This window comes from Perognathus longimembris, chromosome 5 (assembly GCF_023159225.1).
Source record: "Perognathus longimembris pacificus isolate PPM17 chromosome 5, ASM2315922v1, whole genome shotgun sequence".
Lineage (NCBI taxonomy): Eukaryota > Metazoa > Chordata > Mammalia > Rodentia > Heteromyidae > Perognathus > Perognathus longimembris.
In genome coordinates this window covers 30,250,856-30,275,266 of record NC_063165.1, presented here as the reverse complement: position 1 = coordinate 30,275,266, position 24,411 = coordinate 30,250,856, and the positions used below count along the sequence as shown (strand labels likewise).

The window sequence follows — 24,411 nt, the reverse complement described above, 5'->3', positions numbered from 1 at the left end:
CTTGTTTCAAGAAGAATGAAACTTCAGCTACCTAGAAAAGGTATCAATGACAGCATTTAATGGTTACCTCATTTTAATTTTTGCCTTGTTTACTGATCACAATCCTGAGCAGACTGTATGATTGCTCACGAGGGATAAGCCTGGATAAAACACAAGGATTTCAAAAATAAGCTGCTTTGTAAGATTAAGAAAACTCCAGCAAGCTTGTAAACTGCCTAAATACGGAAATGAGCTATTTTTTAAAGATTACTCTAAAAATACTTATGAAAAGGTATATTTTATCTGTATATTGTTTCCATTCTGAAAAGAAAAAATGCGTACAGAATTAGTTAACAAAAACCATATAGAACTAAATGGTTTATACGTTAATTATATATTCCACCTAGTCTGTAGTAACTCAAAGACCAGGACTTTAAAACATGCTACCTAACCTCACTGTGCCTGGGATTCCTTATATTACTAGGTTAAATAATACCTAAATAATTTTAAGTCATATATAAAGAAAAGTTGCTTAGATCCTTAATAGACCATAATGAATACGTGTACTCAAAAAAGAAGTATGCCTCAGCGTGTTGTAAAAACAAAACAAAACAAAAAACAAAAAAACCTGTTGTAGTGGAAGTTTTAAAACAATAATATAAAAATATTAATCATTGTACAAGTTCCTCAATATTTCGAAGAATGAAGAAATCTACTCCTGGTTTTTCTCCTGATGCCGATCGAAATAGGTGCATACTAAGCTTAAAATTTGAGAGCCAAAGTGGGGTATCAATGCATTTGGGGCAATATCACTTCATAAAATGAGGAAAAATGAATATTTGCAAAGAGAGAGGTCCAAGTTTACACTGGCTTCCTCCACCTTCCTCCCTCAATTTAGAGATCAGCACCATAAAAGGTAGGATTCCACACCCTTGATTCTGAAATTCACAGAGAGGTGCACTCTTGGATTTGAGCGAGTCTCCGCTAAGAGGTGGGGCTGACTCAGGGGGCCGGCCAGAGAGCTCGAAGCTCTGAGCCCTGCCCCACCCCTCTAGCCCCGCCCACCCAGGCATTCCCCGCCCAATCCAGCCATCCTCCCGTCCTCCTAGGCAGTTCGCGGCTGCGCACATCAGGCCGTGCTAGGTGAGTGAGGCTTGCGAGTGGGCGGCCGGGTTCTACCAAAAGCGGCGCTCACGCAGGGTCGACTGGGTGAGAGCGGGCCTGTGGGACCAGGACGCCGAAAGGCTCCAGGCCCCCGAGTTCCTGAGGGGTGTGGACTCACAGACTCTTGCTGAGCCTGGATCTAGGAGTGCAGCCGCGAATATCCGGGTGACGAATGGCTCACGTGCTGGGCCCAGGGTTCCGACCGGGCCACGCGCAGGGAATGCTGGGAGGCAGGGCCCCCGACTTGGTGGGAGCGCGGCCGGTGGCCGCGTGGGCTGCGGGGCCTGCACGAGCCCGGCATGCGGGCCGACCCTGAGATCGCGCCCTGTACCGCGGACGGGAGCTCCGCCCGCCTTGCCAGGGCGTTCATTCCGCAGTCCGTCATCTGCCGGGATTGCCCAACAAGTGAAAAGCACCAGGTTGTTTGCAATGTTTTGAGGAAGTTCAGGCCTGCGAATCCACAGGCTCTGATTTCACCACGAATTAGCCTGACATCGGCTAATGAAGTCCTTTCCTTGGGCTCCTACCCAGCCCTTTCATGTCTCCAGGACTGCTCTTCCTTTGTAATCTCATGGTCACCAAAATAGTTTCGTGAGGTACAATGTTGTGGGTTTTGTTTTGTTTTTGACTACAATAAAACTGAAAAAAAGAATAACTGCCTGGTGATGCTTCAGGTCAATCGGGGAACCTCTGGATTCGAGAAATTTTCTGTCCACTGAAAAGGATTTTTTTTATGTTAGCCTGGTTGTTTACAGGCAATATATAATTTCTTTTGGATGTGTGTTTTACTCAACTAAGTTCAAGTACAGTCCTGTTAGTGGGTGAATTTTAATTATGTTAATGTAGGTTTCTGTCCCTCCTTCACCACAAGTGACAATCCAGGAAGCCTAATGTGAGTCCAGAAATTTATCTGTTAACAAGCTTTGCTAGTTACACAGTGGATTTCATGCTGTAAAATCTGTTCAGGTAGAAAGACACATTTCCCTGCCTAGAGCAGTAATAACTAGTATGTGTGTGTCTTTCAGCTCTTACAGCATTGCAGCTTCCATCAGGATACACTGCAAAGTCATCTGTCTTCCTCAACACTTTCTTGTAAAACCTTTGGGAATATCTCTACACTTGTTTGTGTGCAAAGTTTAAAAAGCAAAAACAGTAATTAGGCAAACATCTGACACAAATTGTGCCTTTAAGGAGCTGTTGCTGGACGCCTGTGACCCTAGCTACTCAGAAGACTTGAGACCTGAGCATTTAAGAAGTCAGCCCAGGTAGACAAATCCCAGAGTCTCTTCCCTCCAGTTAAGCAAGCAGAAAACTCGAGGAGGTGTGGCCCAGGTTCCTTGAGCAAAAGAACTAAGCAATAGTTCAATGCTCTGAGTTCAAGCTCCAGTATCTTTACAAAAGGAAAAAAAAAAAGCTGTTGTTACTATTAAGTGTGACTGGGAAAGGAATCCTTAAAAATATAAAGACTAATTATTGGCTATAATATAGAAAGCAGTTTTGATTTGTGGGATAGTTACCAAAATATAAACTAAATCTTTTTGTTTGGTCTTTTTGTATTTTATTGTTTTTAAGGTCAGCAAATACAGAAAATAATTGCTTTTCTAAAGCTGATTGTCCCATCCTTATCCTTATGCTTTCTAGAAATATTTATTCTTATTTCTAGCTGGGTGGTCCATGAGGCCTAAATGTGAAGGTTTGTGTAGGCCAAACTATTTTAAACAAATCATTCTAGTTTAATTAGTATGGTTCTTGAATTCCTAGACAGGTTATGTATATTATGTCTGAGATCATGAAGTATTTTAGGATTTTTGTATGGTTAATTTGTTTATATCATGTCTGTCCTCCCTTCAGCCTTGTTTTTTTTTTTTTTTTGCTAGTCCTGGGCCTTGAACTCCGGGCCTGAGCACTGTCACTGGCTTCTTTTTGCTCAAGGCTAGCACTCTACCACTTGAGCTACAGAGCCACTTCTGGCCATGTTTTCTACCTATGTGGTGCTGAGGAATTGAACCCAGGGCTTCATGTGTACGAGGCAAGCACTCTTGCCACTAGGCCATATTCCCAGCCCCTCCCTTCAGCCTTATAAAGGCTATTAAAGGGAATAGTTGTCTTCCAAAATGAGTAATGGGAAAAATCAGAAAGTAGTGTTAGGTTTTGTTTTTCTTTTTTTTTTTTTGCCAGTCCTGGGGCTTGAATTCAGGGCCTGGATGCTGTCTCTGAGCTTCTTTTGCTCAAGACTAGCACTCTACCACCAAGCCACATTCCTAGCCTCTAGATTAGTTTTTAATTGAATTCAGCCTCAAATTATTTCAGTATGAATACAGAGCAACAATAAGTGAGGTAGCATTTGGCAGGATCATAGTGCAATTTATATTCTAACAAAAGCATTTTGTTATATGGTATTGAGGTTTATTATTTGTTAGTGATTGTTGTTAGGAAAAATTATGAAAGTGATTTTATTTTGGTTAAATATTTTGTGTATTTTGCCCATGCTTTTGGTAAATGTGCATATACTTCATATGTTATATGTTATAGTCATAATATTTAAATGTTAAATTCATATGTTATGCCTAATGGAGTTATATGTTGTAGTCATAATATATAAATGTTAAATTCATATGTTATGCCTAATAGAGTCCTTCATTTGCATCTTCCTGCTTCTCATATCTTTTAAATATCAAACTGACTGTTTGTGCAAGATAAGAGATGTATGTATCTCTTTAGTTTATAGGGTATCTTTAGTTACACAAGCCTAGTAAACCAGTTTAAATATTAGTTTTACAAATTAAATGTGAGCGATGTGTTGGGGTCTCTTAAGACTACCCATACATAGATTTAGTGATTTATGAGAGGTGGGGACTGCTGGCTTCAGCAAAAGGATATTAAGCACAATTATCAAAGCAAAGAGACATATGGGATGAAATCTTGGGGCTCTCAGGGTCTTTTCCTAGTGGGGTCATATGCATTAACTTTTTTGCTGGTAGAAAATGTTGAAAATTAGGGAAGTTTATTAGAGACTCGGTGTCTAGGAGGTTGTTCTTTGTTAGTTTGTTTTGTTTTTAGTGTACCTCTCCTGGGGCTTGCAATTAAGGCCTGGGCATTGTCCCTGTGCTTTTTTTTAGCTCAAGGCTAGCTAGCATTCTACCACTTGAGCCACAGCTCTAGTTTCGGCTTTTTGGTGGTTATTTGGAGATAAGAATCTCAAGGATTTTCCTGCCTAAGCTGGCTTTGAACCTTGATCCTCAGACCTCAGCCTCCTAAATAGCTAGGATTACAGGTGTGAGCCACCTGTGCCCAAGTGTGTGTAGGGTTTTTATTGGTGCTGGTCATGTAGGCAGTCCCTGCTTGGCATGTAGAAGAAAAGCAAGTATTCCACATAAACTGACTCATTTGTACAGTTAGGTCTTGTTGGTTAATAGTGATAAGAATCCTGAAATCGAACTTCCTAGACATCAACCATGCTGTCTCTAAAGGGTAGCAGTTATGCAGGATGTGGTTATTTCTGCACAAGTCTTCCATACTTTATCCAGGCTCATGTTTCTACATTACCTGTATTTCTACAGTTTAGAATTCCAAGTAATGACAGTGCATTATTTCCCCAAAGCCTGGCAGTGTGTTCGAAATGGGGCATAGGATGCTTCTTCATCTTAGATCTGTTGATGTCCAGGTGATCTTGTAGGTGTTGAATTTAAAAACAAAAATAGTGTTATTTTTGTCAGTTAAAAACTTAGCATTTTCGAAGATAATTATTGTTAGCCTTTGCATTTTCAGTTCCTTTTTTTCTTTAGTGTGTGTGTATGTGTCGATTTTTTTTTTTTAATTGGCAATTTGAAAGAATAAACTCAAGATTTTGGAGTGATGGGTTTCCAGTGGTTGAGCAAGCAGTGTCTCATTCTAGCCACCAGGTGACACCACTGGCCCAAGGTCCTGAACAACAGCTGAATGTGAGTAGTACCTGGCAGCAGACAAGTGTTGGTTGTTGTCCACCAAATGTATATAACTCAGAATCCATCTAATTTTATATAGGGCCTGGTGCTGATTGCATCTAAATTCAAGATTTTTGGCTTTTCTGTGTCAATGGCCTTAGGCTAAAAGCATAGGAGGAATTGCTAAGATAATTGAATGGTTTAATCTGACATAATTGTACCTCTTAATGAATAAATAATGCATTCCAGGATTTAGTGTTTGTGTACACGTTAAAAACATATTTTCCTTTGGATGAATGTATAATCTGAGTGGCAATTATGACTGAATATTTTCTTGGAAGAAATGGTGTTGGCTTAAGTCTGAGATTTTAGGGGAAGCATCATTGACTCAGATCACATAAAGGGATAATGCTCACACATGGCATAAGATCCACTAACATCAGTCCTGGCACTCCCTGTCACCCTAACCATGTGTGTCCTTTTCTTTTGGTAGGTTTGTATCTTCTCTCTGCTTGAAGACAGAGCAATGCCAAAGAAAGTCAAGCTTGCAAGAAAGGAGCTGGGACCTGTTCCCTGTAAGCAGGCAAAGGTGGAGGCAGCCAGTGTGCCTTCCATCTTAAATTTTGCCAACCCCAGTAGTCTCTTTGAAAGTTTAATCTCACCCATCAAGACAGAGACATTTTTCAAGGAATTCTGGGAGCAGAAGCCCCTTCTCATTCAGCGAGATGACCCTACATTGGCCACATATTACCACTCCCTGTTCAGGCTAACAGATCTGAAGAGTCTGTGTAGCCAAGGTGTGTACTATGGACGGGATGTGAATGTCTGCCGGTGTGTCAATGGCAAGAAGAAGGTTTTAAATAAAGATGGCAAAGCACACTTTCTTCAATTGAGAAAAGATTTTGATCAGAAAAGGGCAACAATTCAGTTTCACCAACCACAGAGATTTAAGGTAATGACAGGTTTCTCCATTTTCAGAATTTTTCTCCATACGTATAGAACTTCTAGAACTGCTAATGTGTGGCTTACAGATTAGCTCAATGATGAATATGTGGAATGGTGGCAAGCTTTCTCTGCTAGTTAGAGAATAGCAGCCACTTGATCTTTAAATGCATTTCATTTTAGGAGATTTTCCTTTTGGTGAAATTGTTAGAATCTCCAGCAATCTGGTAGATATGGCTAGATATTAACAGAGCTGCAAAAACTAAATTCCATCACAGTTTTATGATGCTATTAAAATGACATTACACCTCCAAGAGCATGTTCTATGGGCTGTGCATGTTTTTGTGCATGCTAGAGGTTTGGGTGTGATTTGTCCTTTCATTATTAAACTTTAAGGCATGACACAGCATCAAGGTGATACTTTTCTTGGACTTTCTTCCCTTTATTGTCTACATCTTTCTAAGTAGAGGCTTGAGAGCCATCATCAGATACCATAGTAGATGCATGTCCAAGAAAGAGACTCCACCCTTACAATAGCTGAACTGGTGAATGGATGCCTTTTGCAACAGCTCCTGGAGAGGCCATTATAGGTGGAGAATAACTTTGACTTGCCAGTCTAGAGAGAGCAGCAGCTTTTGTTGGGAGGTGGGCAGGGTGAGGAGTGGAGGGGTGGTGAGTGTGTGTGTGTGTGTGTGTGTGCGTGCGCGCGCGTGCGCATGCATATGCTCTAGTACTGGGGCTTAAACTTCTGACCTGGGTGCTCTCCCTTGGCTTTTTTCTACTCAAAGCTGGCACTCTGCCTTCTTCTTCCCTTCATCCATTGTCCCTGTCCTCACCATCTTCAGGGTGTTGGGCATCATGTAGTAAAGGAAAAGACAGATTTCAGGAGTTTTCTTGAGTCAACAATGATTAATAATACTTGTACACTGCGTTGTAATTTAAGTAGGATTACAGTTAAATTGTGCTACTCCCCAAAGTCCTAGGAAAGGAGAGGTAATTTCATTTTATGAAGAAACTGAAGTCACCTAACTTGTAACTATACCTTGAACCAAGGTAGTATGATTCTATATGTCTTGCTAGTAAGCAGTAATTGATAGCTTGAGAAACTGTAGAAACCCAAGAGAAATGAGAAACTACAATTGGTAGCATTTTCAGTAACCTTAAAGGAGGAAACAGACCTACTTTTATCAGTTATAAAAGGCCCTGCCCGATGCTTGTGTTGGGAACCATAAAGTCACCTGTACAATCCTGAAAGACCTCAGGACATCAGAGAGCCAGAGGCTCCTGGTTTTCTAGTAGTTTGTTACCATATAAATATAATTACAGACCCAGGTCCTGTTGGCCTCTCTTCAAAATAAATTAGGCTCCTTGGGAGCTTTGTTAACTCTTCAGAGCTATTCAGAGGCCATTAAATTATTTTTCCTGTGTTAAGGAGAACCTCTGAGATCTATAAATAAAAAAACCCAGTAGTCTACATAAAAATGTCTCCCAAAGGTTCATATTGACCCATTTCTTTCCTATTTGGTATTCTTAATAGCATATCATAGATCCCTTTTAACATAGTATGAAAATTGACTCTCAAGCCTTGGTCATTGATTTACTCAGCAAATACTTTAATATGTTGTAGTATCTTTTATGGGTGAGACACTATGCATTCATGTACTTAAAAATTTGGGGTTTCTTTAGTGTCTGCTTATTGTCTGTGACTTACCTTTTCTTAAAATATCCTAAGGTTACAGACTGTAGTTGGGCTGGTTGAATTTAAATCTTGGATCTATTTAATATTATGTGTTCTCATGCTTCAATTTCATTATTTGTTAACTGAAACTAATGATAAAACCGACCTTCTGAAACAGAATTGTTGCGAGGGTTACTGAATTAAAATGTGTAAAGCACCTAGAAACAATACCTGGAGTACAGGAAGAACGAATATCTACAGGGCCTGCCATAGGAAAATCAGTTCTTCCTCCCTTTCTTTCCTCTCCTCCATTCTCCTCTCTCTTCTCCCTTTCCTTTCTCTTCTCCTTTTCCTTTTCTCCTTTCTCCCCTGATGTCTCTTCTCCTTCTTAGCCTTTCTCCTTCCCTCTACCCTTCCCCCTTTCCTCAGATATTGCCTCCTTTCTCTCTTACCTCCTCTATTTATAACCTAGCTTCTCATTTCTTCTTCTCATTCTTTGAATACCCATTTCCTATAGGCAGTTCCAACATGTAAATTTCCAGCTCTTCCTGCTAGTACCTTAGAGGAACTTCTTATTTTTGCCACATTTAACCTGTCTGGGGGGAGAACTCTTTCTTTCCTTCTGAAGCTTTTTTTTTTAAAGCAAGCCTGTTGCATCTCAATAAAGGGAACCATGAGCTAATTCCCTGAGTCAAAACTACAGGCATTTTATTTTGTTTTGTGTTTTTACTATTTTCATCTCTAAACACCTTTAACCATCAGCACATCCTATTGTTGCTGCTTCCAGTGTGTACCTCAGCTTTCCTCTCTCTCCCTCTCCCACTACCCTGCTTGTTTCTCTCCTGGGTTGTAGATTCTAGACTTGCCTCTTTTGAATTTCAGCTCCACCCAAGAGCTAAAGGGGCTTTAAAAAGCATAACTTGGATCCTTTCATTCTCCTGCTTAAAATCCTTTATGACTCCTAGTAGCCTGCCTTATCCTGTGTCTCATTTATCTGCTCACATCTTTACAGTGGTGTCTGTTGTAGAATGGGTGATACCAGAGGGACCTTTCACTGTTAGTTGTCCAGACTATATTAATTGTGCAATGAGAACATCCTAAGTGAATAAGAGCATTTGCTTTTTCATTTCTAATTATTTTTTACCCCTCCCCCCTTTTCTTTGCTTTTTCTTTTTTTCAAAGGATGAGCTTTGGAGGATCCAGGAGAAGCTGGAATGTTACTTTGGTTCTTTGGTTGGCTCAAATGTGTATATCACCCCTGCAGGCTCTCAGGGCCTGCCTCCACATTATGATGACGTTGAGGTAAGACAGGAAGAAATTGCCCACTGTGGGATAGAAGGGTTGCTGAGAGCAGCCTAGGCTTGGTAGTTGTCAGGTTTGGTTACATTGCTCATAAAGGCCCTTGGACCAGCTCTGTGGTGATATTTCTGTGCGCTCTCTGGAGATCTTGACCTCATCTAAATGCTGGGCCAAAACAAATCCTCCCAAAGCTGGTTTCCTGTTCTTTCTCCAAGGGAGAGATTGTTCCAACTTACGAGTACAAAGAGTCACACATTGCTTTATAACAGGTATTCATGGAATTGAATTGATCTATAGAAAAGTGATTTTACTTTTTCTTTCACAAAGTAAAACAAGGTGAGGTCACAAATAATCCTTATATCCGCTTTCATTTAGTCTTTTTCAGTAGCTGCCAAATATATGTATATTTTTTCTACTTGCAAAAACCTTGGGGTAGCTTGAATGAAGGTCATGGTTTCACTTAAGCACTGGCACCTTGTCAAGTGCTGATTTCACTCTCATGTGGATTCCAAAAAAGGTTAACTCTTTGGTTGAGGTATTTTGTAGGTTTATTTTTGTACTAATATAAAGTGTGAACACAGTAGTAAAAAGTCCCTTTTTAATCCCTTGGAGAACAGTTTGATACAAATGTATTTTCCAAGTGTTTTTAATATTCTTAATTGTAGCATTAAAAATATACTTGGCTGAGTGAAAAATTTTAAAAAAAGCAACTTTAAGTTCTCCTATTGCCCAAGTCTCTTTTAATACTTAGGATTTTAGGCATTCAGTTATACCTGAAGCTGGGCTATACTAAGATGGGCTTTCAGCTGTCAGTTGTCTGTAGCTGATAGACAATTAAAAGGAATAAGATCATAGGATATAGAGGACTCAGAAATGCTCTATCGAAATGGAAAGAATAATACCAGGTTTCAGGATTCATGATTACTTTTAAACATAAAAATCAGTATTGTCAACTTATATTTGTGTGGAGTGACATGCATTTAGTATTTTTCATTTTCACTTATGTGAACTTTGTGAATTGTCTAAATACCTGGAGGGCTGATGATGTGGAAGCACTCTGTTCATGAGTTGTCATGCAGCTTCCTGACATCCTAGGTCGGTGGCTCTTGGTAGGTTTTCATCCTGCAGCTGGAGGGAGAGAAGCACTGGCGCCTCTACCCACCCACGGTGGTCCTGGCACGAGAATACAGTGTGGAGGCTGAGACACGAATTGGGAAACCGACACACGAGTTCACTTTAAAGGTATGGGATGACCCTGTGGGTATCACCCCACCCCCCCCAAGGTAGTTATTTCCATTGCTAAGACAGGATCAAAGTTTAAAGCTTGTGTAATAGTTCCTATAGGAATATATCTCTAGGACTCAAGGTAGGGCAGCCCTCATTGCACCTAGCCAGAACAAGTAGTTTTTGAAGGAGTATTGGTGGTTTGTTCTTGGAGAAAAGAGATGGAAAGAACTGTTCATAACCTGTCTTCATATATGATCTGGTTCAACAGAAATAAATTGAATTCTCTGGACCAATAGCTTTCTCTAGAGTACAAGTGGAAGGTTTGGCCTTGGGCATATTCTCTGCATGTAAGTCAGCTGTCAGCATGGAGGTTGTGCATTGTTTAGGCATAGCACAGCCAGGGATCCTATAGTGTTTTTGTTGTAGAAATTCCACTGTGACCTCTTTTCCTCCTGATTATGCAGCAGACTATCTCTGCAATTCCCTTCTTTCCCCCAACTTGCAATTGCTAGAAGAATAGTATAAAAGTGTTTGAGGATTCCTCTTCCAGGGAGCTGAATGGCTTATTACATTGGCATCTCCCTGATTAGAAAAATCTGTCATTGAGCAGTAAGCCTGGATGAAAAATGTAACCAATCTCCAGCAAGGAGAGGTTCTTGAGGAAAAGGAAAAACAAAACCAAAAAGCAAACGGAAAAACAATGAAAAAAAGAACTCTAAAACTTTAGGGAAATGGGTTTCACTGTTAAACATTCACTGTTAAACATTCATACCCTTCCTTCGAAAACATTTAATTTTCTGTAGTGAAAATTAAAACTATTCATACAAACCAAAGATTCTTGCAATAGAATGTATCCCAGTGGTACTATTTGCATATATTGTTTTTGTGCTTCTTGCATCTAGGGGTTACAATTAATATCTAGTTTTATGAGCACCATGTATCTGTCGATTTTAAGATTCTTAACCTGCTTGACAGTATCACTGTGCCTACATTATAGGGAACATACATAAATAAGCAATAAGAAAGATAACTTTCCTAGTTTTATATGCTTTGGGGACAAAAGTCTGGCTGCTACCTGTTGTTTATTGGGTCCCGACAACATACATTGCTTATGTTCTGTCTGTGGCCATATTCATATTATGGTCAGAGTCTAATAGTTGCCAGAAAGACCATGTGTCCATAAACACAAATATTCACTATATATTTGATTCTTCATAGAAGGAGTTTGCTAATACCTACTCTTGGTGAAGTTTTAGAGTTTTGTATATACTCTTAGTTCATTGTTTTTTGTTTTGTTTTTGTCGGTGGTGGGGCTTGAACTCTGGGCCTAGGTGCTATCTCTGAGCTCTTCAGCTCAAAACTAGTGCTCTACCACTTGAGCCACAGCACCATTTCTTGTTTTCTGGTGGTTAATTGGAGATCAAAATCTCACAGACTTTCCTGCCTGGGCTGGCTTTGAACTGCAGTCCTCAGATCTCAGCCTCTTGGGTAGCTAGGATTACAAGTGTGAGTGACCAGTGTCTAGCCACATGAGGTTTTAATCAGGTGGCCTTTTAAATGAAATCTTGTGTATAAAATAGAAAAACTAAATCACTGCACGTGGGGGGAGGGGGGAGGAGTAGGGCTGCTATGACAGTCCTGAAGCCCTGATAACTTTACCCCCTGCTGTTCTAGTCCCTGCTTGTGAAGACATTTGACAATCCTGGGGTCTTAGCATACAGCACCCTACCTCCCCCTTTTAATGAATACAACACTTTCTGCTTAGGAAACTAACAGAGTTAGGTTTGAATTCAGTTGTTGTCACTTATCTGATGTCCTTGGACAAATTATTCATCTAAATCTGTTTGAAATGGAGATTACAAGAATTACTTTGGACACTGTAAATATCAAAAGATACTATTTTGATGTCTTTTTTAAACGATAAATTCCAAGAGATACTCTGTTTATCTCTAAGTTTGTATTACTGTAGTAGTTACTATAGTAACACAGATTTCATACTGAAGTCTGCACGTGTTCTTATTGATGTGGGCAGAACTGCATTCTTACTGATGCTGCCTTTTCTAGCAATGGCTGAGAGCAGTGATAAAATGTTTGTAGGAGGACCTTACCCAAGAGATAGCAAAGACATGCTCAGTAAATGATTGTTATAATTAGCAGTAAAGCATTTATTTACCAGAAATAGTCAGTTTGGTGTGATTTAGAGAAAACCAACACTGAAGATGACACTCAGGAATGTGTGTATGTTCTCCCACTTTGAGGGAAATCTTTAATGTTCTTTTTAAACTGGTACACAGCTCTGTTTTCAGGGCTTCTGGTCTAAAGCTGGACTTAATGGTTTCCTGTGTTTGCAGAGATGAGTACTTCTCCAGATTCTTTTTCTTCTTAGGTATTGACTATAGAGAAAATTTTGTTCTAGGTAGAATTAGAGAAGAGGTAGCTCACAACAGGAGTAACTTGAGGGGCTATACACTTGTTTTGAGAATCAAAAAAGGATATGATAGGGAAAGCTTACCTGGCCCAAAATGACTGATTTTTAATGCATCTACATTTTAGGTTCAAATAAGTAGTGTATAATTTTTCATCCTTCTGTCTGTCATGGGTGAAATGTATGATATGTGTTAGGTACTTTGCTAAGCTAGGCTCTGGAGAGTACAAGGCCTTCTTGAAAAGGTAAGCAGTTATCAGGGAATGAGAGACCAGCAAGTAGAATAAGTAATATAACCAAACACCATATTTTCCCCCAGAGTGTGGAAACAGCATCTCCTTAATATGCTAAATAATTGTGGGGATTCGATTATGGCTATTATTCCATCTTTAGGAATGGCAGATAAGCAAATTGCCCTGGTCACCAGCCCATAAGTGGCAGGCTGTAAATTGACTCCCTAGGAATAGAGTATCCCTGGATCTCATAATCCAGGAGGGTAGTGTCATGGCATTCTGGTATTACCTTGATATCCCTGACACAGTGATTCAGTGGATTGTGATTCATAGAGAAGACTTACAGACATCATAAGCTCAGCATATAGTCTGGCGATAGAAGTAGTAATTTCTTGGCTAGAAAGATAAAATTTAAAACCTGTGTTTATTCCACTTAAAGACAAATGAGCAGTAAGCCTCTTAATAATTCCTCTCCCCCTTTCCTTCTTTCTTTAGCCGGGTGATTTGTTATACTTTCCCAGAGGGACCATCCATCAGGCAGATACTCCTCCAGGGCTGGCCCACTCTACTCATGTGACCATCAGCACCTACCAGAACAAGTAAGCCTCCTGCTTCCCAACCTGTCATCCTAGGACAACTCCAAGTTATGGCCCAAAGAAGCCACATAGGAGGGACCTGAGGGAGTTAACCACTACCTTTCATTCCTTCTCTGTTGATGACTTCCATATTCCTTTGGTATGTTCTATGTAATGAGCCTGTTTGGACTTCCTCCTGGGGCTGTCATAGGTCATGTTCTGTGTTTAGGAACAGGGGTGGGGGGCAAAGAGGTCCCATTGTTTGAGAAACAAAACTATGACTATTAGTATGTAATTAATTCCAGTATAGGCCTGTAGTCAAGTGTCTTTTATTTTTCCTGTCTTTTTTTTTATTGTATCACACCATAAAACACATTTATTGTGGTATTATAGCATAAATATCAAAATGTATTATATGCCATTTTAAGCATGAAATATGCCATTTTATGCCACATGTATGTTATTGTTGGCATTAATCACATACAACCATTTCAGACATTTTTTAAACTCCTAGTAGAAAATCTAGAATCATTGAAACCTCATGCTGCATTTTAAGGGTTTTGCTTTTTACCATTAAAATAAAGTAGGAAGGGGAATCTGGAACAGTACAAACTAAATATGTGTGATTAAAAGAAAAAAAAATCATGACAGGAAGTGAGTGGCAGTGCTTTGTTATTTCTAACCTTGCTGGTCTAAATTACATTAAAAGACTAATTATTTGTTGGTTTATTCAGCAGGCATGTCCTAGATGCTGCCTAGGTACTGGGAATGCAAACATGTGGATGGGTCCTTGAGAGAGCTCATACTTTGGAGGTCACAGTTGGAGGAGGGAATAAATGTGTAAATAGTTTCTCAACAGTGATAAATTCTGTTGCTGGTTTGGAGAGAGCAGAGGGGAGTACTCTTAGCTCCGCAGGTTTCAGAAATGACTTAACGCCAAAACTGAGTGAGGCTGAGGGTAGGTCAGAGGGTCAGGGTTGGAGAGAACGTTCCAGGCTGAGGGACATTAAGTCCCCTCCTACCTTCAAAGCCTAACTTGTAAAACAAGTTGGTAAGCATGCCTTTGCTTCCTCATCTGATTTTGCAGTGTGAAATTCACCCTCTGTGTTCAGGAGACTTACTGGAGGAACTAGCTGGACCTTCCTTGAAATTAATCCTGCCTTTGCCCACAAGGGATAAGCTCAAGCATATATTAGGCTTCTAGTCTGACAAATGCTATGGGGAACTAATTAAGTTCTTTGAAGAGCAGAAAGTCTCTGAGGCCAGTCAAGGAGAGCAGGAGCGATTGAAGGGGTGAGTCATGGGGACAAGAGTAGGGCCAGGCCATAGAAAATGGGAGCCAGAAGTTCACTCTGTTCAGAGCAGCTCTGGACCTTGGCAGGCACTGGGAGCATGAATACATTTCTGCTGTCCTATCATTAATAGAACTCAACTGTTCCCCGATCCTACTTCTCTTTCATTTCTGTTACTGTTACCAGTGGATTTTTCATCATTGTCCGCCCCCTTCTCAGTTTCTGTGTACTTATAATGGTAGCTCATAAGTTGCCATTAGTTCTCAGACTTCCCTCTGTGTCATTAAACCTATATGTACTTCACTCTGGTAGGCAGCACATGGGTCCCACCCAGCATTTCTCCAGTCAGCCAGAGCTAGGAAGGAGCTTCCTAATTTACTGACATTTCCTAGTGGCACTATAACTAATGTGTCTAGGCTGGCTATGTCTGACTTGTTTACATGATGCTCCAGCATTAGGACTAATGTAACTCAAGATGAGAAAAGTATAACTTGAGAGTCTTCACTTCCTGGGGATTTTCTTAGGTTCCTTTACACACTTTGGTGGTGTGGACTTAGGATATTTTCCTAACACTTCTCAAGGCTGCATTGATGAGTATTTGGGGCCTGCTGTGTTGCCCAAGTTCATTTGGCTGTTTTATCTAAGTCATACAATCAAAGGTGTTATCCCTAAATTTTAGCAAGTCCAAAGGTATATTCTGATTCTTGGGAGAGCACTGTTTAACTGCTGTTAAATCCTTCCATGAGCTGCTGCCATGTGATTTCCTCTTAGAACCCTGCAGAGGAAGCATGGCTATTTTGCTGCCCAGAAATCTGCATGTCTCTTCCATGATGAAATTCAATAAAAGATACAAGTTCAGATGTGGCATTAAGTAACAAATCAGTGAGGCCACAAAGTAGTGGTAGTGGGGAAATGTCTCTCAAGTGGCTTTTGTCCTCCTTTGCCACTTCTCTAGGAGGGAAACATAAAAGTAATAATTTCCCTCACTGAGAAGCAAAAGTCACACTGTGAATTTCCATTTTGCACATAGCCAACAATTTGAAATCTGCTGGCAACACACGAACATTTTAAACAAGCTAACAGTGTTTGAAGAGATCAGTTTCAGTCTCACAGAGTGTTTCTTACTTGTACTGGCACATGGTTAGGAAAGAACTAATTCTTCCTACCCTAGAGGAAGCAAAGTTAATTGAGCAATGACACTTTTCTCTAGACAGTATTTAGCCACTGGCTTCCAACTTCTACTCAAATCAAACCATTACTAGAAAAGTATTTTTTTCTCAATGGTTGATGTTGGTGAGTGTTTCACAGGGGAACAATTTCCCTTTTATAAATAATAAAGGAATATGTGATATTTAACCATTTATGTACTCCAGAGATCGTATTAATAAATGTATTTTGACTGGACTTATTGTATAGAAATAAGAACAAAAATCTTCTAACTCCTTTAATGGTTGCTAAAATTGCCTAGAAGCCTGTCCATACTTGTTTTCTGCTTGGCCCCCTGGACTTTCTGATTTATGATACTGTCTGATTTTTCTGGTTGTAGTTCATGGGGAGATTTCCTTTTGGACAGCATTTCGGGGCTTGTGTTTGATACTTTAAAGGAAGATGTGGAGTTACGGACTGGAATACCCCGACAGCTGCTTATGGTAAGGAACAAAGGCAGGTAGGACTGAAGGGTGGCAGCTACAGCCAAAGCCAGCCGAGTTTCTTCTCTAATGGAGCCCGGGATTCTGCTTATCCTGCTTTCCAGATGAGCCAAGCTTCTCTGATGTGTTGACCTGTGAGATTTACCTGAGTGCTGCCTCATACAGTGCATGGAGCGAGCTATTGTACAAATGGCTCTTTCTGTATTTCACAGTGACAGTAGTAGGACATGAAAATATTAGATGAATAAATAAATGTGACCCTGAAAACTCTATATTCAGTTCATATGATTACTAGTTAGAAGAGAGACCTACTTTGTTAGTTCCCTGGCTTTTGTTCTTTTTTTTTTTTTTTTTTTTTGTATTTTGGAAGAGGAGAGAACTAGGTGGTTACTTGGAGTAAATTAGAGCTGAGCACTATCTGAGGCAGTCACCTTACAGTAGTCAGTCACTGATTTTTCCAAAAGCAGAAGCCAGGCTGCACAATATTTTCAAGGATTCCTCTTTCCAGGCACAGTCCTAACAACTGAATAATAAATAACATACAATGAATGCTGGTTCATTGGGGAAGTAATGGGATATGTTGCTCTTTGTGCCTCTACTCCTTAGAATGACAACGATTTATGTCTGTTGTGGGTAGTGGGTGTTAGACCCAGCATACCAGAGTGGAGACTGTGATTTGAGCAATCATTCTGCTGGGGTCTGGGCTATGACTCACTTCTCTTTCTAGCAGGTGGAGCCCACAACTGTGGCAACGAGAAGATTAAGTGGCTTCCTGAGAGTTCTTGCAGACCGGCTGGAGGGCACAAAAGAACTGCTATCATCAGACATGAAGAAGGATTTTGTTATGCACAGACTCCCCCCTTACCATGCAGGAGAAGGAACAGAGCTATTGACACCAGGTAGAGCTTGCTGTTTTCTTCTAGGTGGTCAAGGTAGTGGGGGAATGTTGAGATTTTCCTGTCAGACTTTTTTGAGTGAAAGAAAAGTGAAAAGTATCTTATTATTAATGTGGACCTAAGTCTATCCTTAGTGTATTAGATGGACTAGCATAATAAGTTCATTAGTGTTCTGTACCTCGTAAGTCCTTTGCAAAAAACTTGTATCCCAATACAATGGAAAATAAGAGCCCTATGTTTTGGGGGTGAGAAATAGGTATATTTATTACTACTCTGCTCATCATAATCTTCAAGATGTTTTTAGAGCTTGAATATGAAACTAATCCTGTTGCAACTAAGGCAAGCATGAATAAAGTGTTATTATCAGATGAAATACAAGAATGTTAAGGTTATTATCACTGGCCTTCCAAGTTGATGACGAGTTTATGACAGGATCAGGTTGCAAGTACCCATCTGTAGGTCAATGTCCTTTAGCAAAGCCTACCAATTCACAGTTGAACTTATGCCTTGTTGCAGTGGGAAAGACTGCATGTCATTGGGGATTGTCAAGTTCTTAATAAAGGGAGTTAGAAAGGACTTACAAGGGTGTGGGTTCTAGTAGATTTTCTTGAGGGCCCAACAAAGCAAGACACTGCTCTAGGTGGACTGTTAGGAAATAGGATGCTGTGAGTGGATCTCCTCGCTTAAACCTGTCTAGTAGGCAGGAAGAAGGTAAGAGGCCTAAATTTCTGTAGGTAAACAGCAGCAATATTTAGTAGCAGGGCCTGTGGATGGCTCCTTTGCCTGACTTCACACATGAATATGAGTGGTGCTTTTTTTGTTGTTTGAACTCTCGTGGTCACAAAGAACTCTTGTCTGACCCTGGTATTCTGGGCAGCTGTTCAACAGGAACATGCCACAACCTGACTGTGACTGCCAACAAGCTATCAAGCTACTTTTTTCTTTCAGTAGAGTGAAAGGAGTACCTACCTTATCACCAGGTGGGAACCACTATTATAACAACATTATAATGTCCCTTCTATTTCTTTGTTGCGGTGGTTTTGGTAGTACTGGGATTTGAACTAAGGGCTTTGTGCTTGCTGGACACTTGCTGGATACCATTTGAGTCACACCCCAAGCCTTTTTTGCTTTATTTTTCAAATAGAGTCACCTCAACTTCAAGCCTACAAAAGTGAGATAAACAGACATGTACCACCACACCCAGGACTCTTTGGTTGAGATGAGAGAGTCTTGAAAATTTCTGCCTGGGGTGGCCTTGATTGGATCCTAAGTGGCTAGGATTATAGGTGTGAGCTATCACACCTCACCTTTTCAGTTTTTGTTTTGAGACAGGATCTCATTGTATAGCCTAAGCTGGCCTGAAACTCAGTCTTCTCGCCTCCTGCATACACCACCAGGAGTATCCAAAGTCCCTTAAAAAACACAATTCAGCATATACTTTATTACAGTCTTGGAAGAAATTTTGGAATTTGTTTTAGAATCAAGTAATTTACTAATATCATTTTAATTATTACAAAACAGAATTTGATGGATTCCAGATTATGGTCTAGAATATGTTATCTGCTGGTTTTCCTGGCTTAGCCACTGTGTTCAATAATGTTATAATCTCCTAGGATTCTCCCCACTGGGATGACCCTGCAAAGTGAATGGATATTTACTGGCTGCTTTTTCACAAAGTTAAATCCACTCTAGAAAATGGTAGACTTTTTATTAGATGTCTTCTATAAGACACTATATACTTGGGCAACAGAGACTGAATAATTTTCTAGGGTCACCAATCTAGTTATTGGTGGGATGGTACAATTTGAACTCGAGTAGTCTCACCAGAGTCCACATGTGAAAGTAGATGCTTATTATTGAGGATAGAAACTTGGACACCTGTGTTCTGTGAAGAAGCCAAAGAGGTCATATCTATAGTGTTACTATAGATATTATACTGTTATGCTGCAATAGCATAACTTATCCATGTTGAATGTACTTATTAGTTTACATTCTTATTAAACTAATTAATTACATGTGTCTTCACTGTAAGAATGAGCTCCATGAAGTTCTCTACTATACATTTAAGATCGCTATAAATGTTGAGGTATAGAAGAGTAGGAAAGGCAACCTATGTTTGGATTTGCCTGTAGACTGTCAGTAAAAGTGTTGCTAAGGAGTTGTACTTGTAAGCATATTTGAACCTTGTGGTTTCCTTTTTTGATGGCTGGGCTTTCTCTCTTGCTTTTTCTAGGTGGGAAGTTACCAAGGGTGGACAGTACAGTGAGACTACAGTTCAGAGATCACATCGTCCTCACAGTAGGACCAGATCAGGATCCATCTGTGAGTATCCCGAGGGGAAGAGATTTCCACTGTGTTCTGGTTATTTCCTTCATGGGACTAAGGTTATCAGAAGAATCCATGTATGTTCATAGTTGAGTGCCAAGCAGTCAGTGCCCCAGACACTATTGTTGCAGTTCCAGTTTTCCTGCCTATGGGGTGTTTGAGGGTTCTGCCTCATTCCCAAAGTGCCTTCTTCATTTTCCTTATGCACATGTATGGCTTCCTGTTCTACTGCAGGCCATAGTGCTCTTGCTCAAATAATTCCAGGCCTTGTTTTCAAACTTTTCTCTTTTATTCCATCTCTGTTCCTTTGCATGCTACAGATCTATTTTTGTATGTGGTTTTATTTTATTCTTATTAAGTTCTATCCCGTAGATCATGTGGAACAAAATGTACATTCTGTTATATTGCCATGTAGCTCAGTGATTCCCTAAACTGACAATTCACTGTGTAGTCAAATGACAAAGCTTTCTAAAACTATGAATACTGAGACTTCATCTGCTCAAGGTTGGAACCTCTGCATCTATGGCTTTCGAGAGGTCCCTGTACAATAGCTAGGACCTTGGGAACTATCCAGTGCTTTGTAAGTTTCACTGGTTCCTCCTAATCAAGTTCTCTTGGTAACTATTTCATGAAGGACTGAGGAGCACTTTTCTCCTAGCAGATGGTAGCATCCACCAGACTGCTATATGTAACACCTCAATGTGCACATGCTTGCTTTGTTTCATTTAAAAAAAAAAACAACTTTGTTTTCCTGATAACTGATCCATTTGAGACAGTGGTCAGACCCAAGGCCTTTACCTTAAGAGTTCACAGGAATGACAAATGGTTCTAGTTAAATATATATGTCACGCTCTTGGCAATGCTTTTTTTCTGTTTTAAACAATGTCTTTGAGTGCTGCTATCTACTTCATATAAGTAGTAGTTTGTAATGGCCAAGTGTCAATGGGGCATACATGTGTGTCATGACATTTTGCCCAAAAGATTGTTTATCATATCAAAGTATTTTCACTTGAGCACCAGGCTTAAGATTTCCTTGTTGTTGACCTACTGAAAAACTCTATGACTGAAACTCTCAATATTTTGTGGTTAATGACTTAAGGCTTTTTTTTTTTAAGGATGAAGCTCAAGAAAAAATGGTTTATCTCTATCATTCTCTAAAGAATAGAAGAGAGACACACATGATGGGAAATGAGGAGGAAACAGAGGTTTGTTCCAACTGAAAATGTCTATCCCTTGGCTTGGGTAGTGGCTGGGAAGAATTTATTTTGGTTCACAGGTAGTATACAGTCTGATTGCAGTGTGGGCTTACCAGTTCACATGCCTGATAGAACCTTTGCATGAGAATGAATAAGATAAGACAGTTCTGTGCTGTACATATGCCAGCTTCAAAACATAGTCTGGGACCTTGTAGGAAAAAGATAGGAAATGAGCAGCATTTTAAATGACAGTTGAAAAGTCCTGTGTTTATACAGACTAAGCTTACTTATGGCAGTTGGCAATTTTTATAAGGTATCTAGTTACCATGTATGTAAATAGCTTATCTGAAACAACTTGCATATTAAAGAAGGATCCAAAATAGCATATCAAAGATTCTGGAAGTTTCTATGTAAATGCCACTTGACTGAAGTAATTTTTTTGGACCAACTTACCCTTTTTTAGTTCCATGGACTTCGCTTTCCTTTATCACACATGGATGCACTGAAGCAAATTTGGAATAGTTCAGCTATTTCTGTCAAGGACCTGCAACTCAGCACAGATGAGGAAAAGGAGAGCCTGGTGTTATCCCTCTGGACAGAATGCTTAATACAAGTCATGTAATGCCTGTACAGAAGCAAATTGTATTCTGCTGTATTCTGAGTGTGTAAAGGGAATGTAATGCCTGTTGCTGCGTCAACACTTAGGGCAGGAGTACACATGGCAGCCAAAGAGGAAAAGGCATCTGTTCTTGCCTATCTATCTACTGTACTAATAGCAACATGAGAGAGAAATCTATACTAAGTTACCTAAAATGTGACAGAGCCATACTTTTGATGAGTTTATTTAATCCAGTGTGGTAGAAAAGGCACAACTCCAATAAATGTACTGTGTAGAATAAATGTCATTAACCTGGCTTTGTTTTTGTTCCTTGGAAGAAACATTGTTTAAAGAGCCTCCATTGCTCTACAAAATTTAACAATTAACATGAAGAAAGTTGTTTTTTTACAGTGCAAATATACATACCTTGTGTATACACAAGCCCCCATCCCTTTGTTAAAATAAAGTTATTTCTGTAACATACGTTTCATTAAATAATACTGCCACACCCATGAGAGGCACTCAAAATCTGTGTACATTTTCAAATGCTGCTGAAAAGATGACAATAGCCTGAGATTGAAGAACAAACACCCAGTATTCATAGAGAAAGAACCAGTCTATAAAAACTCTGACTAGTGGGTGTTATAGTTCAGATTACTCACTGTTACTTTGGGTTCTAAAGTGCATAGCAGTTGATATTCTTAAAAATATGACTGGAGAATTTAATCTTCTGTATAAAAAATAGAGCATTTTCCTTCCTGGAAAAGTTGGGAATGAAACAGTTGTCTCATGTTAAGTCCAACCCAGGAAAGAAAATACTGTGCAGTTGAAGGTGGTGAGAGATTACTGGAAATGAAACCAAGATACTTTCCTGATTTTGCTGAACTATTAAACTATTAAAAATGGGAGTGAAACAGTTTTCTGTCACTGAGAACAGAAACAGACTGTATCTTTACTAAGATGTTAAGGTCAACAAAGCTCAAAAGCTCACTTTAATTCAAACATGCAGATTATTTTCCTTTTACTTCAAGCAAAGAAAAAAAATTGACTACTAGTAAGGGCAAATTGGGCAAAACCTAGGATGAGGTCTCAGCACCTGGATAGGTGACCATTGTTAAGGAACTTGTCACCTCGAGGGACATCGTGTTAATGCTGGTGTGCAAGGTGGTGGGCGCTCTAGTTTGAAACTGGTTTGAAACATAGGAGTAGAGAACCATCACAGGAAATACTCCATTATGGATGCCTTTTACCTAACAAAGCCAAGGTCACTTTTTGGAGCCAGTTAAAAGTATAAATACTTGCAGGGTGTTTTAATTATAAAGCTTCAATGTAGAAACTTTACATACAATAGCAGCTTACCAGGAAGGCTTATTACTAAGTACACCTTCAAATATTGCTAAGAAATTATTCATCTTTCTGCAAAAGTGAGATAACGTGTAGGAGCCTTCTCACAAGTGGTTAATGATAGAAAAACTCATAATACAGCTGACAGCATCACCTGTAATGGGCCATCAAAAAGAGGATTCGTATCTGATGGTTAGGAGAGAGAATACCAGCTTCAGGAAACTTGATCACTTACAACTGAACATGGTAACATTTTTGTCATAGGAACACTGAATAGTTGATAAGAATATTTTGAGCCTTTCCATGGTTAAAGAGCAACCTGTCTTAAAACTTAGGAAAAAGTTCCTTCCACTAAGTTGTCCAATAGACCAAAGATACAGTTGCTTCCTTTCCATTTGTGCCAGGAGATGAGGGAAGTGAGGTTCCATTGCACTTCGCAGAGATTCTGTTGACTCACAATATTTCAATGTCCCATATCTGTGTTTCTTCCCCCTCCAGGGGCTGATTTATAATGACATGAGTCTTGTCATAATAACTTCCTCCTACAATAGAAATTCCAAAGAAAAGCTTATTTGTTCGCTCAGGTGCAGAGCAACTTCAAAATCTTCATAAGCTTTTGTTCAGCCCATTGTTTGTGTAGCTGAATGTGTCATTTACAAAGCAGCCTGAAATGGGAAACTGACGTTGAACAGGAAAAGTCATTATTCACTTCAAAATGGACTATAATAACGGCTCACACTAAAAAGCCAACAGGTATAATACATGACTATAGAAGCAATGTGTCCTACCAATGCTGATTCTTCAGAATAAAGTACTTTGCGAGAACTGGCTGAATGTCAAGATACTTTGATTTTGTTTCTAAATCAACAGAGGATGTGACTAAACCAATTAAATGCAACCCTGACCTTGATGCATTAAGAAACAAGGTTAATTGGTAGCCTGCCATAAATCTTAACTGAAACCTTTTTAAGGACCATGACAATTTAGGGCAACAAGTTAGTTTTTTTTCCAAGAAACAGATGGCATTCATTTTATGGTTTATGATGCTCCAAATTTACAATTGTTAGCTTGCTAAATTATTTATTACTAATGAAAACTTGACAACTGTATTAGGGAATAAGCAAAAAAATTAAAACTGTAAGGCTATTTTTTTTGCTACTTCAATCTCATAACTTATTCTTGTAAAACTGCACACCTTATTTTTTTCCAAGAGTAATTGAAAAACATTAACATTTTTCACATTAGAATGTCTAGAGGTTAGAGGTTTAGAACTCAAAACTGACCTGCAGGGACATAAAACATTAGGTATTACCAAAGACCCACCTTTCACATCAAGGACAAGTTGATCGCTGAGATAAGAGCTGATGGTTCCATTTTTATTCAACCTCCACTTCTGCCTGAATTGACCATGCTCTGTCCATAGAGCTACCTTAGCTCCAGGTGTGTCTCGGCCCCCAATCACATCAAGGCATGTATCACTAGCCTAGAGTGGATAAGTAATAGAACGGCAGTCATCCAGGCCCTGAGTTAAAGCTCCACAACTGATAAAAAAACAAAATCTTCTAAATGGAGGGCACAGAAACAGAAATAGAGGTACTTTGTTTTTAAAAGGACACACATATCTGACAACAGATGGTTAGAAAAGGTTTTTTGAATTGAGATTAAA

The 24,411-nt window shown here is 39.6% G+C and overlaps 2 protein-coding genes across 3 annotated transcripts in view; one reads left to right on the top strand and one right to left on the bottom strand.

The window, feature by feature from the left end:
* The first annotated feature begins 1,102 nt into the window (after window positions 1-1,102).
* Riox2 (ribosomal oxygenase 2) lies at window positions 1,103-22,021 on the top strand. Of its 2 annotated transcripts, XM_048346471.1 has the most exons (10): window positions 1,103-1,122; window positions 5,560-6,018; window positions 8,869-8,988; window positions 10,099-10,227; window positions 13,366-13,469; window positions 16,284-16,386; window positions 17,114-17,285; window positions 19,516-19,604; window positions 20,723-20,812; window positions 21,267-22,021. In XM_048346471.1, the coding sequence occupies exons 2-10, from the start codon at window positions 5,593-5,595 to the stop codon at window positions 21,423-21,425; spliced, it is 1,392 nt and encodes a 463-aa protein (XP_048202428.1). In that variant the 5' UTR covers window positions 1,103-1,122; window positions 5,560-5,592; the 3' UTR covers window positions 21,426-22,021. The 2 variants fall into 2 exon arrangements, with proteins under 2 accessions (XP_048202428.1, XP_048202429.1); XM_048346472.1 differs by lacking the exon at window positions 1,103-1,122 and having other exon boundaries at window positions 17,117-17,285.
* Window positions 22,022-22,348: 327 nt separating this feature from the next.
* Window positions 22,349-24,411, bottom strand: part of Crybg3 (crystallin beta-gamma domain containing 3) — a 93,906-nt gene continuing 91,843 nt past the window's right edge. The window contains exons 21-22 of the mRNA XM_048346470.1: window positions 24,069-24,228; window positions 22,349-23,287 (exon numbers count right to left, since the gene is read on the bottom strand). Of these exons, the coding sequence (XP_048202427.1) occupies window positions 23,199-23,287; window positions 24,069-24,228 (249 nt within the window). The 3' untranslated portion in view covers window positions 22,349-23,198. The remainder of the gene's footprint in view (window positions 23,288-24,068; window positions 24,229-24,411) is intronic.

Coding starts and splice junctions, on each gene's coding strand:
- Riox2 (XM_048346471.1), top strand. CDS start 5,593: ATGCCAAAGAAAGTCAAGCTTGCAAGAAAGGAGCTGGGACCTGTTCCC. Junction 6,019..8,868: donor ACCAACCACAGAGATTTAAG/GTAATGACAGGT, acceptor TTTTTTTCAAAG/GATGAGCTTTGGAGGATCCA. Junction 16,387..17,113: donor TACCCCGACAGCTGCTTATG/GTAAGGAACAAA, acceptor TTCTCTTTCTAG/CAGGTGGAGCCCACAACTGT.